General features: G+C 46.9%; 1 protein-coding gene and 1 long non-coding RNA gene across 3 annotated transcripts in view; one reads left to right on the top strand and one right to left on the bottom strand.

Moving 5' to 3' along the window:
* The window catches only part of LOC102097693 (uncharacterized), a 7698-nt gene extending 912 nt beyond the window's left edge, over positions 1-6786 (top strand). The window contains exons 1-2 of the long non-coding RNA XR_010474980.1: positions 1-1567; positions 2192-6786. The exon at positions 1-1567 is cut by the window's left edge and continues 912 nt beyond it. This is a non-coding gene — a long non-coding RNA (uncharacterized LOC102097693). The remainder of the gene's footprint in view (positions 1568-2191) is intronic.
* VGLL4 (vestigial like family member 4) overlaps positions 6101-12990 on the bottom strand; it is a 48527-nt gene continuing 41637 nt past the window's right edge. For both annotated transcript variants that reach the window (XM_005502823.4, XM_005502824.4), the window contains 2 exons: positions 10683-10800; positions 6101-8896 (listed from right to left, as the gene is read on the bottom strand). In XM_005502823.4, the coding sequence (XP_005502880.1) occupies positions 8628-8896; positions 10683-10800 (387 nt within the window). In that variant the 3' untranslated portion in view covers positions 6101-8627. The remainder of the gene's footprint in view (positions 8897-10682; positions 10801-12990) is intronic.

Raw genomic sequence — 12990 nt, forward strand, 5'->3', positions numbered from 1 at the left:
CTTATATGTTATTTTTCCCCTGGACCAGCTAATTCTGCTTTCCTGATAAATCATTAAGGCTTTCTCAAAGCAAAAGGTAAATTATGTACATTTGTAGGTCTGCATTTCAGGGGACAAAATGAGAATATTGCTTACTTTTGAATAAATAGGTTTACTAGTTTCAGTTGTTACTTTTCTAAATTGGCCCTGCAGGTATAAGAAATTACTTATTTTAATCTCAATTTTCAAATTCCTAGGGGAGGTGTGAGAGCCACTGGGCAAGAGAGAGGTACAAACAGCTGACAAAGGTTACCATTACGATTAAAAAAGACTTTCACAACAGAGGATGACTTTATTTTTAGCAACTCTGAATAATGAGAAGAAGTTATCTTCTTCAATTAGATATCAGTTCCAGTTAACGAATTTCCAGCGTTTTGGCTGGTGGGGAAGTCAGGTTGGCTCCGGCAGCCCAATGGCAGCGACTGTCGATGCCGTGGGGAAATGTGTGATGCAGAAAAGTAACACCGAGGTACAGAAAGGTGTGCCGGTGAACCTGAGGGAAGGGGCTTCGCTGCTGCTGTAAGCCCGTAACGCTGCGTTACCTGCGGTCCTGTCGTGTGTTTTCTTCTGAGGAGATTTTCTGTAGCCTCAGCACGAGCACAAGAACCCGTCACTTGGAAGGAAAAGGAACGGCCTTTGGTTTAATGTCTAAGCATTGTTGGTTTCTTCCATTCTTTTCATCCCCGATTCCCTCTCAAAACAACAACAACAACAACAGAACAGTACGGTGGGTCAGTGAGGAGCAAAGGTTTGGTTTTAGGGCGAGGACTTTGGTTTTTTATTTTTAAACTATTTGAAGCATTGTTTTTTCTCTGAAAGTAAAAACAAATCTCATTTTTCATACTTGATTTTCTCTAACCTAGAACACTGCAGTGCTGCGTTGTGGATGTTTTGACACATAAGCCCCATGTCATTAACACAACTAGACCCACATTATTTTAATATTTCAGGAAGCCGTAGATTTGAGCTTTGTGTTTTCCTGGCTTATTATAGGAACGTTGATTCCACCCTGAATCGCAGGACGTTGTCAGAAGTGTTGTGTGTACAGAGTGTTTGCCCAAACTGAATAAACAGTTCTCAGATAAGCAGCTTTCTGACTATTACCCATAGCAGGCGTGTGGCTGACACAGCTTCGTGCTGACAGATGCCTTCGTGTCTGTCTTGTGATGGAGAGAAGACAGATGTTCTCCTTGGCGTTTAAGAAAGCTGCTGCTTAGCAAAATGACATGTAAAATGAGAATGAAGAGCGGCGCAGCGAGCAGTGTAACCGGCCAGCCTACAAGCAGAAAAGGACTGGAACAGTCTCCTGTGAATGCAATGAAGTGTGTTCTTACTGGGAGTCAGGAGCTGCTTTGTCATTAGTTAAAAGCAGCCTATAGAAAAAGAAATGCCGTTTTTTTTCCAGCTCTGCTCAAATATAGATGTGTGTCAGTCTGACTGTCCATGCCAGCCGCTCTTCAGAGAGAAGCACAGTGACTGGGATAAATGCCGAAGTGATACAGCAATCAGCAGCTCTAACAAGCCCCAGGTTAGCGCGTTGTAGGCTGATGAACTGGGCCCGGGTTGTGTCACAAAGGAAAATACCAGAATTTCCTCTTGTGCTGCTGCAGTTGGAGCGCGATGGTGGATGGAGACTGGAGGGGCTGGTGGGGCCAGTGGGGCCAGTGGGGCTGGAGAAGCCGGTGGGGCTGGTGGGGCCGGTGGGGCTGGTGGGGCTGGAGAAGCCGGTGGGGCTGGTGGGGCTGGAGGAGCCGGTGGGGCTGGTGGGGCTGGAGAAGCCGGTGGGGCTGGTGGGGCTGGAGAAGCCGGTGGGGCTGGTGGGGCTGGAGGAGCCAGTGGGGCTGGAGGAGCCAGTGGGGCTGGTGGGGCTGGAGGAGCCAGTGGGGCTGGTGGGGCTGGAGGAGCCAGTGACGCTGGTGGGGCTAGAGAAGCCAGTGGGGCTGGAGGAGCCAGTGGGGCTGGTGGGGCTGGAGAAGCCGGTGGGGCTGGTGGGGCTGGAGGAGCCAGTGGCGCTGGTGGGGCTGGTGGGGCTGGAGGAGCCAGTGGCGCTGGTGGGGCTGGAGAAGCCAGTGGGGCTGGTGGGGCTGGAGGAGCTGGCGCTCTGGCACAGGACCCGCCACATCTCCCTTGCGCATGGTTGGTCTGTTCGCAGGGGCGTCCCTGGGCCACAGCTGCTCCTGTCACTGGTTCAGCACAAGCCCATGTGGAGACTCGGGCGCTGGTCTGGGGGCAGCCCCGGGCTCCCTGTGGTGCTGCCGCACTGATACCACCAAAGCGGCCCCTTTGCAGCCGGTGTGTTCTGGTGCGGCTGTTCCTGAGGGGAGCGACAACCCTGAGGGCGAGGTTGGGGCGGTGCCAGTTCCCGTCCCTGCCGGTGCCGGTGCCGGTGCCTGCGGAGGGTCCCACCCGCACTGGCCGGTGGCTCCTGAGCTGCTCTGCTCGCCAGAACGTGCCTTTGGATATTGGTGGCTTCCTGTAACCGTGATTATCAGATTTGCTGAGCAGAATTACACCAGCAAATTTGAATCTATTCTGCAAATAAGAATCAAACCTGATGCCAAGCTCAGCAGTTAGTCTAGAGAAGACATGGAGAAACACCAAGGAAGTGCATCACCTGATTGATTGGAATTGTTTTGCAGAGGACGACTTAGGATTTCGAACTGTAGTTCTGAACTAAAAGCTCCAGAACTCTGCGCCAGATGGCCGGCTGGTGCCCGGTGCTCCTCCTGCCATCTCAAAGTACCAGCACCAGATATGTCCTTGGCGTTTTAATTAAAGTTGAGTTTACTGTCTCACAGTTTAACCTCTGTATTTGCAGTGGCTGTTCTACACTGAACATTAACTCTTCCTGCAGCTTTTCTCCAGCCTATCAAGACACCTGAGTTTGCTGTAAACTATTAAATATGGCACAGAAAAATCTGAAATTAGAGAACTGGAGAAAGAAGTGGCGTCTGTGGCTTTTGGATTGAGGAGGAAATGACTTGCTCTCCCCTTACCTTTTGTACGGAAGTGACTGTTTTGGGACGGTGTCCCTGGGCTGGTGGCTCTGCGGGATTAGATGTGAAGGCACTCGGGAACGCCACTGCAGTGAAGGTGGTTCTGGGACTGAAGGGTGAGCAGCAGCGGGATGGCCGGGAACTGATGTGGTTCTGCTGCACAGGGAAAGGTGAGTAGGACCTGCCCAGGCCTGCTGGGCTCTCACAGCTTGTTCCCTGCTGATGGAGACAAAAGTACCTGTTTAAAATGTCACTCTTGGTGCAAAGTGCTGCCTCCGCCAGCCTCCCAGCCCCGCTGCTGGGTGTAAAAGCACATCACACCGCTCACGGCATGAGGGGAACATGCTCCTGAGACCAGACACAGGCTCCTGCACCTCGGGAGGCACCAGGCGCTGTTCCTGGTGTGCAGTGGCAGGAGAGCACCCGGAGCAGCAGAGCTCTGCCTGGAGCTCGATGCAGCCACAGTTTAAAAACAACCCATTACATTGTCTCTCTTGGCTGTCTTATACCCAAGAAATGCACTTGTGAGAGCTGTTCTACAAGAGAGGGGCAGAATGTGCCCATTAAATAGGAAGTTAAAAATTAATTTAGTTATTCAGTTGGTGTATCTTCTGTCCTGGGCCCTTCAGGGATGAAGTGTGCTTCAACAGCACGTAACCCAGCTGTGCACGGTGGGGCAGGGCGCTGGAGCCGCCCTACAGACACGGCGTGTGACGCTGGGCTCTGTATCCACGCCAGACGAACAGAAGCCCCTGTGCCTCAGGAAGGTGCAGACTGGGTTCTAAAGATAGTGGTGAATGTTCCCCTCAGCCAAGCATACGTGTGCTAACGCTGCTGAGTAGAGCTGTTACACAAATAACATTGAAAATGCTTCTGATGTGTTTTGCCAGGCTGTCACGTTAAGCAGCATGACGTATTGGCGTGGTGTTGGGATACTGGAGAAGTCTTCATTCACACAGCCGGTGTGGACCACTGTAACTTTAGTTAGTCCAGCGTATGCAGTGACTTCTCCCAGTGCTGCTGCTGCAGAAAGGCTTCTGAACGATGCTGAAAGACAATTTTACATGTTTTTCTGTGCTGACTGCTCTGTCCTCCTAGAACAGCTGGATCTGTTCCCGCCCCCAGCCGTCCCTGGCGCCCGGGCAGCGTTCAGCCCAGCCGCACCGACAGCTCAGCTGCTGCTTGGGAAGCGTCTTCCCCCGGTGCAGTTACTGCGCCAATCCGTGATGGTGAACTGGTTACAAGTTCAGGTTTTGTGCATGTGCCAGTTTTGAATTCTAGCAGTTCAGTGACACGGTGCAGTGATGTAGCTGTTTTACGAGCAGCTGCAGTGGTTCCCTGCCGCCTCCTCTGCCGCAGCAGCTGACTGTGCGTGCCGGCAGCCGCGCAGACCCTGCCCGGACCCTCCGCAACCTCCCTGTGCCGCTTCGGGTGGTTGTTGGTGTAACGGGGATAGATGTTGTGCCCTTCAGCCCTACCAGCTGAGCACAACCTGCGGGACAGGTCAGTGGGCACTGAGCAGGGACACTGTTAGTACAGGCTGAGTAAGTGAGCAGCTGTACTGCCCGTGTGCCTACACGCGCTGTACTGCGCTGTTGCTCCCCGGCGTGGCAGAGCAGCGCTGCCCGGCCAGCTCTCCGTGTGCGAAGTTCACGTGAAGTTCACGAGCACAACTAAAGCAGCTTGAAATACTTAAGAAACTGTATTCAGGAGAGATCACTTGTTGAGCTGCGTGGAGAGATCCAGACTCAGTCCTGAGTATATTTATGATGTCAGGTCTGTTTTCTAAAATGAAAATTCTCATAAGTTAGCAAAAATAATGTCTGCGTATGGGAGGCGGGGGGTGAGGTTACAAATACATAGCTGGAAGTTGCCTTTAATTTACATCACAGAGAAACCATTACAAATAGTGTAGTACTTAATAACATGAAAAGTGTGTCTGGTTGTTTTTCTCGGCCATGGCACCACCTTTTAGTGCAAAATTACTGCTTGTTGCTAATTAGAAAAATCATGTGGTAGGAAAATAAATTACTGGTTTTTTTTTTTTCCTTTTACCATGTAGAAAAATAGAGGACTAATAAGTTATTGACCTGAAAGATAACAGTGCTGCTCCTGCTCTGTGTAGTTGCTGTAGGGACGGCTCTTTCCTGAAAGGAAACCAAGCTCCCTTCAGCATCAGACTGAGCCGTGTTGTAGTTGGCCTCCCACCAAACGCCCTGAAAGCACAGAGTTGGGCTTCCTTCCACGGGTACTGAGGGATGTTCAACAGATGTGTTGAACAGATGATTCCCAGTGTCTGCTCATGGAATCTCCCACACCCCAGACATTTATTTTAACAATGCACATGCATGTCACACCTGGTTTGTTTCTCAAACCATTCTGGTGCTTCTAATACAATAGTGATTTGTATCTCATTGTTTTCAGGGGGTTTTGGAGACACCGCTACCATTCGGATTCCTCTGGATTCCTGATGGCTCGTCTGGTTCACTGAGCTTCACCGCTCAGGTAATCAGAACACTTGCGGAGGATTAACTGTCTCCAGTCCAGTGACTGAGTGACATACTGACAAGCTGCTCATCCACAACACAAGGCCATGGATCGCTGCATTTGAAATACAGCTCTCTGCTCTAGAAAGCGGCTTCCGTTCTCTAGAAACTAAAGAAAACTAAGACATGGGTCTTCTCATGAACAGCACAGAAGTGCCTGAGTCACGGAGCCGCATGGGGAGCAGCTGCAGCTGCCCCAGCCCCCCGGACAAGCTGGAGAAGCTGGCAGTGGAGCTGCCACCTGCCCCTGGAGCCAGGGACGTCCTGAACCGCGGCCCCCGTGGCAGCAACAGGTTCTTGCTGTAGTTGTAAAGACTGCTTCTTGATGAACCCTGAACTTGTAGGGAGCAAACGCAACAGCCTCTTGCTAGCCGGCCCCTCGCGCAGGTGGCAGCTCCCAAGGGTGGGGATCCTCAGGAGGAATCACGGCTGCACGGCCGCGCGTTTCTGCTCCCAGCTCTGAGTGCGGAACGCGGCCGCCTCTCACCAGCCACACACAGAGGAGCACGAACGCACCGGTGATTTAAGAGCACTTTATTGTTCTTTAAGGCTACTTTTAAGTACAAAAAAAAAGATGGCCTGCCAAACCTTTTTTTTTTTTTCTCCTTTTTGCAGGTGAAACAAGGCCACAAAAGAATGGTATATTACAGATTTACAAACACAGAGAGAATCTTTCAGACTGAACTGTAGATGACCCGGCTCTGTGAAGAAACTTCGCCACATCTCAGGATGGCGAGTTCAGTTTAGTTTCCTTCCACCTCCCCCCAACCCTTTGGCTTTCGTGACATTATTGTGTTTAATATATGTTTTACTGGACATATCACATTAAGTCTTTATTGCCCTCAAATCCATTTACCTATCTCAGATAAGTAAATGTAACCTTGTAAAACAGCTATTATTGAAAATATTAGCTTTAAAAACATTATCTTATTTGTGTTTACAAAGAAATATAGGAGTCACATTTTCCACAGAGTCCATCTACAGTATTAGTATTTTACTGTTATAATGTTCAGTAGCCCGTAGCAATAACAAACTAGTGGCTATTAATGCTAATGCAGTGTTCTCATAGAATAACTGTGTTCCTGCACTTTTACTGTATTACAGACAAATCTACAACAAAAAAAGATCAACTTTTTTCTCCAAACAAAAAAAAAAAAAAAAAAATGAATGATTACAATAAAGGAAAGGGAAAAATTAAATAGCTACATATCATTAACAAATTAATTGTTCCTCAAAAAATACCTACAAATTTCTCTGTACATTCTTTACGCACAGCGTAACGATGGTCTTAAAGTTACCTATATAAAAAAGTGTTCTTTTAACAATCCTCCTACAGAGTAGGGTACTGAATGCCAAAGCAAGGAAGCGTTGACTACCCAGTCGGATGGTAGTGAAATGTGTAAAACTGGGGCTAGGTGTGTTTTTTTTTTTCTTTTTTTCCTTTTTTTTAAAGAAAATTGAGCAGCCACCTTCTCCACAAGAGTAAGAGCCAATCTCCTGATCTCCTTCTACCCTGCACCTTTTCCAATTAAATAGCTTAACCGTAAAAGAACCCAAAACCGTAAAATAAAAGCCACAATGGACCCAATACTGTAACATAGTCCATAATACATCACGTGTAGTTCATCTTCCAACTAGTTCTACCTTTCTACACCGAACCAATCATTTCAGGTAACCCAGTATAAAAAAAAAGCCCTAGTTGCAACTGTACTGGGAAGATGGAATGTCTGGGGGAGAGCAGTTACACTGTACAAGAAGAGAAGCTCTTAGTACTAGCACAGCTGTGGTTTTACACCTGCCTCTACTGCCTAATTTCTAGTTAGCAGCTATTAATATAGCAAATGATAATAAATGCAGTAATACCTGTATAAAGTTTTCTAATGGAGGAATGTATGCTGCAACTTGGCGTAAGTTTATGAATAAGCTTAAAAAAATTAAAGATCGTATTTCACAAACTGTAACAATCTGTTGTCCAGCCAAGATACGTAACGGGGGCAGTTTCTGCAGCTACAGGGGGATTCCAGAGATGGAAGTTTCCAGAAGGCAGTTCCCGTGAGCAGACGGAGCTGCGGACAGAACAAACCGTGGCGTCCTGTTCCGCACCGGCCCCGTCTGCGCGGCCCGTCCTGCGCTGGCCCCGCTCGCCGGCTGCTACTAAAGTGAATATAAAATACAAACATCATAGAGTACAACTGTACCAGCAGTAAGTATATCTAGGATTGTTACTGACAAAAATAAACTAATTCTGAAGAAAAGCTAATAAGTATTATGATTCTTACTGTCTATACATTAATAGATACCAGCTATTTTTCATAAAACATGCATTGTTAAGCACTATTGAACCCTCCAACCTCGGCTCTATTCTAACAAACTGCAGTGTTTAGGAAAAAATGCCCGTGTTCTGTAAATTATGCAGTCCAGTTGCAAGCACTAAGCACCCGAAATCTAAAGAGAGAAAGACCTATAACCTGTATGAGACTTCCCCTTCCAAAGCTGTTTTGCTTTAAGAAAAAATCAAACTGATAGAAACGTCATCCTTAAACCCTTTTTTCAGCAGTTTGCCCTCAAAATATTAGCATCTTCCAGAAAGTCGCTACGCAACTTCAGTCCTCCTTCAATAGTGCAAATCATACATGACAGTTCTTTTCAAGTATATACATACAAAATTACTTCACAGAGGGAAAAAAAAGGCAATGTAAGCAAATCAGACAAATTCTAGTCTCGAGAAGCTAATAAAGGCAAAAAGCGTTTGGGTCAACCAACTAAGCGTAATGGCTTTTGTGTATTAGCGTGCATTACGTTTTTTTTAAGGGGCAGCAGATTTGCATCAGAGGTTTCTTTGGTAATTGAGGCAGGAAAAAAGGATGCTACATCATATGAATCTTTATGAAATAGTTCCTGCTATCGTCTTTAAGGGCACCCTTTTACAAATACAAAGTGAGTACACAAAAACATGTGTTGAAAACTAATCTCCCCTCTCCCAACACTATTTTAAGCACTCTTCAAAGCTCAGTCAAACCATGCAAATTCACAAACGTCCCAGTCTTCATGAGACGACAGAGGGCGAGTGAGTGTGATTGACCATGTGGGAGGAGGGGGACGCCTGGCCCCGCCGAGAGGCCGACTCAGGACTGCTGGACACGCCGTCCTTGGCAGCTTTGATCTGGAGCCACGTGTCCCCGAGCGCTTTGGCGAAGTGGTCGTCAACCGACCCTGTGATGGACACGGAGTTTGCCACAGGCTCGGGCTCCTTGTAGTTCTTGCCGAGGCTCCTGCGGAAGTGTTCCTCCACCACGGGGTCGCAGGCGGGGGCGGCTGCCGGGGAGAGGACACGTTAGCACAGAGCCCTGGCACAGCACTGCATTCAGGACCTGGGTTTTCTCCTGCTTTTCTAGCATCTCAGCATAAGGCGAGACTTCTTTACATCATTATAGATCTGGTAGCGAATGGGACGGGGAGGAAGATGTTTAAAAAGAGTTTAAAAAAAAAGTAATAAATGGAGTTACGTATGTTTGCATTTCTGTGACCTGCAAAAGGTAAGCATTTTATATTTAGTTATAGTTCTCCCTCAGGCTAGTAACAGCTACAGCTCTGATCGTAGGGGAACTCTCCCAAAACAATCACGTAGAACTTATATTTAGGCTTAAATAGAATTAAAGATGGAAATGGTTCCTTAAAATCAGCTCCCAAGCCTGCTGCTCCCGTCTGATGTGAGGACACCCCATCCTAAACCACAGCATGCCAGAAGATGATGTCAGGGTTTCCTCTGACACACTTGTGCTAGGAACCAGTCAGAACACTAAATGAATCATTGTCTCTGCATTAGGTACTATGAGCATTAAAATGGTGTAATACCAGAGGAACAAAGAACCTTAAAAATCTGGTTTCGAATGGGAATAGTAAAAATTCCTCAGACTAAAGATGAGGGAGTTGCAGTTTCATAATTTAGAAACAATATCTGTGTTGTCTAAAGGAGATTTATCTTTCAAAAATACTTAAAACTGTCAGGATCTATGCCACTGTCCTTTGTGCTGCAGAAAGGCCTGATTGATCCTAAAATAAATGCATCATGCACAAAGACCTCCAAGTGAAAAGAGACAAGTATTTTCTGAAAACATTTACCGCTGTTCCAAAGCCCATGTAAATACAGCTGGGGGCTCGATGAAGAGTAGACAAGTAACAGCAGTTTTCTAGAGAACCTCTAACATCTTAGGTCCCTTGCTATTGATTAAAGTGCAATATATCCTTCAGGATCTCGCTTCACCTTCTAATTCTAGTCTTCAACAATACAGCTATCTTTTTTTTTTAAAGAATAGTGGTAATACCCTTCTATGGACTTGTAGGTTCCTCCCTCCGTCACCCCTGTGTTGTTGCACTGAGGGGTTGTGGCTGCCGTGAGCTGTACAGAACGCTGGTGCCCCAGCTCTGCACTGGCCCGGCTGTCGCTGTGTGTCCCCAGTCACACAGGGAGGGAAAGTGAAGAGACACATGCCAAGGTTTCCCAGCAAGTCCTGCATGATGAGATTCCGTGAAAAGTCCTAACTGCACAGAGGTAGCAAGCTGAAGCTCCCTGCTTGGGTTGCCATAGCAACGGCCCTCCAAAGCTCCTTGTGTTCTCCATGCAGAGGGAGGTGGAGGCTTTGTGTTTGGGAAGAGGGTTTGTATCTGCAGGAAAAGAGTTTTGTGACTGCAGCTGCATCATAAAGGCCTACTGACTACTGAAAGACGGAGGAAACTACAGCTCCTAAAATAAGAGCATGGTTGGATCTGCTGCCCCTGTCTGCTCTTTGTCACTTAGACTAAAATAAACATAATGACTTATTTGTCTCTGTGGGGTGTTTGGGTTTTTTTAAGAAGCTTTTCCAAAGAAGAAAAAAGAACACCTCTCTCTCCCTACTTTTGAAATGATTCTTTCTACTGCGGTGCAGGACCCGTGGTTAGAAAGGCTGCAGAGGGGATCTGTGCAAACGCGCCCCTGGGTAGGCAGGATACACAGCGGTATCCACTGCTTCACCTCCTGTTATTCCTGTTAATACATCAGTGCCCACACGTTGCGGTGCACGAGACGATTTGTTCTCCCGTTCTCCCCAGTGTAACTTACCGCTGGAGGGTCGGCGGTAGGCGGGCCCGGCGGCACAGCCGCTGTGCGCGATGGGGCAGTGCGAGAGGTTGCAGTTGCGGTTGTTCGCTGAAGCACACGTGATCACGGATGGACGGTTCTGGTACGGAAGAAAACAGAAAACCGTCACTCACTACGGCAATTAGCCAAAGCCATATATATGAGCAGCAGTTCGTTGCATAATCACTTGACATGTGCAAACACTGCAGTGAAGTAACCCATGAACTGTCAAATTCAGTAAAGCATGTTACACCCCAAAATATTCAGCTATCATTTCTTTGCTTAAAAAAACCTCACACTGCATTTCCATAATAGTTCTTAGTGGCAAGCAGCCATTTATAAAAAGGGCAGTATAAAAGCAAATAATTAAAAGTATCAGGTGATTTTGCAGTGACTGTTTCAACTTCACAGGCATTACATACACAGAACTAAATGTCAACACATTAAATACTTGTTTCATTCTATGTCCACATGTCCTTGTGATTCCAGGACTCAGAAGGGCTTTACAAATTTTACAGGTATTTGTATTCTTAGAGTTAGTCAAGTTTCAATGGCACCACTTTACATTTGGAGGTTTTCCTAGCCTAATTCTGTGTTCAGTCACAAAACAAGAAACCCATAAGATGTAAAATAGGAGTGAGTCTTGACCACAAGTACGTTCCTGTTGTAACTGATCTGCCTTTCTAGCACTACTTAATAAACATCATCCTTTTTCATTCTCAACGCATGCAAAATCCCCAAAACGCCTATTCACATCATCTCAGTTCCACAGTGTATACCTTGTACAAAGTGCACACATAAAATACTCTTCTTATAGTTGTTTACCATGTACATGTTACAGCAAAACAACACCTTAGGAAAATAAATGTCCCGGTTTCTCCAGGTGGCTGAAGGGAAGCAACACAGGTGTTGAACTACGCTTGCTTTACATCTGTGGTGTATTTCATGATGCGAGAAGTCCATTTTGCTATATTCAATGCAAGTGAATTGTGAAGCATCCAAAAGATTCATACAACTGATGTAATCGACAGTTTTAGTTTCTTGCCCATTTTACAGATCTGCGCAGCAATCCCACAAAAAAATCACTACTTTACCTACCACCCTACAGAGTCAAGAAGGAAAGTTTTCATTGTTTAGTGCCACTTTAGTCTCGACCAAAGTAAGAGATGAGCTTTCAAGAGAAGGTTTAACACTAATTGTCTAGACAGAATGGCAATGATGCTATTTACATCCTATTTACTTCGCTGTCAGTGCAGTTAAGAAAAAAGTGAATTATTTTGATTTTTTTTTTCTGTAAACAGTTCACATGTGGAAGTATTTATTTTCTTTTTTACAGGGGCTAAGATTTTATGCATCTATGAAGTGTTTTTTGAGAAGTGTATATGCATCCATATCTCTTCAGAAGAGTATTTTAGATATGCAAGAGGTAGGAAGTAGAGAGAGAGGCAGGTAATAAAAAGCTTGTCTCAACACCACCAAGGATCTGAGAGGCAGGACAAGGCATCACAGAATCACGGAATCACAGAATCGACTGGGTTGGAAAAGACCTCAGAGATCATCCAGTCCAACCCTTGGTCCAACTCCAGTCCATTGACTAGATCATGGCACTACGTGCCATGTCCAGTCTCAGTTTAAAAACCTCCAGGGCCGGCGAGTCCAGCACCTCCCTGGGCAGCCATTCCAATCCTGACCACTCTCTCTGCAAAGTATTTCTTTCTAATATCCAGCCTAAATTTCCCCTGGCAGAGCTGAAGCCCATGGCCCCTTGTCCTATTGCTGACTGCCTGGGAGAAGAGACCAATCCCCACCTGGCTAGAACTGCCCTTCAGGTAGTTCTAGAGAGTGCTGAGCTCACCTCTAAGCCTCCTCTTCTCCAGACTAAACAAGCCCAGCTCCCTCAGCCTCTCCTCATAGGTCTTATGTTCAAGTCCCTTCACCAGTCGTGTTGCTCTTCTCTGGACCCGCTCCAGCACTTCAATCTCTTTCCTGAACTGAGGGGCCCAGAACTGAACACAACACTCCAGGTGTGGCCTCACCAATGCAGAGTACAGGGGAAGGATCACTGCCCTTGTCCTGCTGACCACGCTATTTTTGATACAGGACAGGACACCATTGGCCTTCTTGGCCACCTGGGCACACTGTTGGCTCATGTTGAGCTTCCTGTCCATTAGCACCCCCAGGTCCCTTTCTGTCTGACTGCTCTCCAGCCACTCTGCACCCAGCCTGTAGCGCTGCAGGGGGTTGTTGTGGCCAAAGTGCAGCACCCGGCACTTGGCCTTGTTGAACTTCA

Source organism: Columba livia, chromosome 10, assembly GCF_036013475.1.
Source record: "Columba livia isolate bColLiv1 breed racing homer chromosome 10, bColLiv1.pat.W.v2, whole genome shotgun sequence".
Taxonomy (NCBI): Eukaryota; Metazoa; Chordata; class Aves; order Columbiformes; family Columbidae; genus Columba; species Columba livia.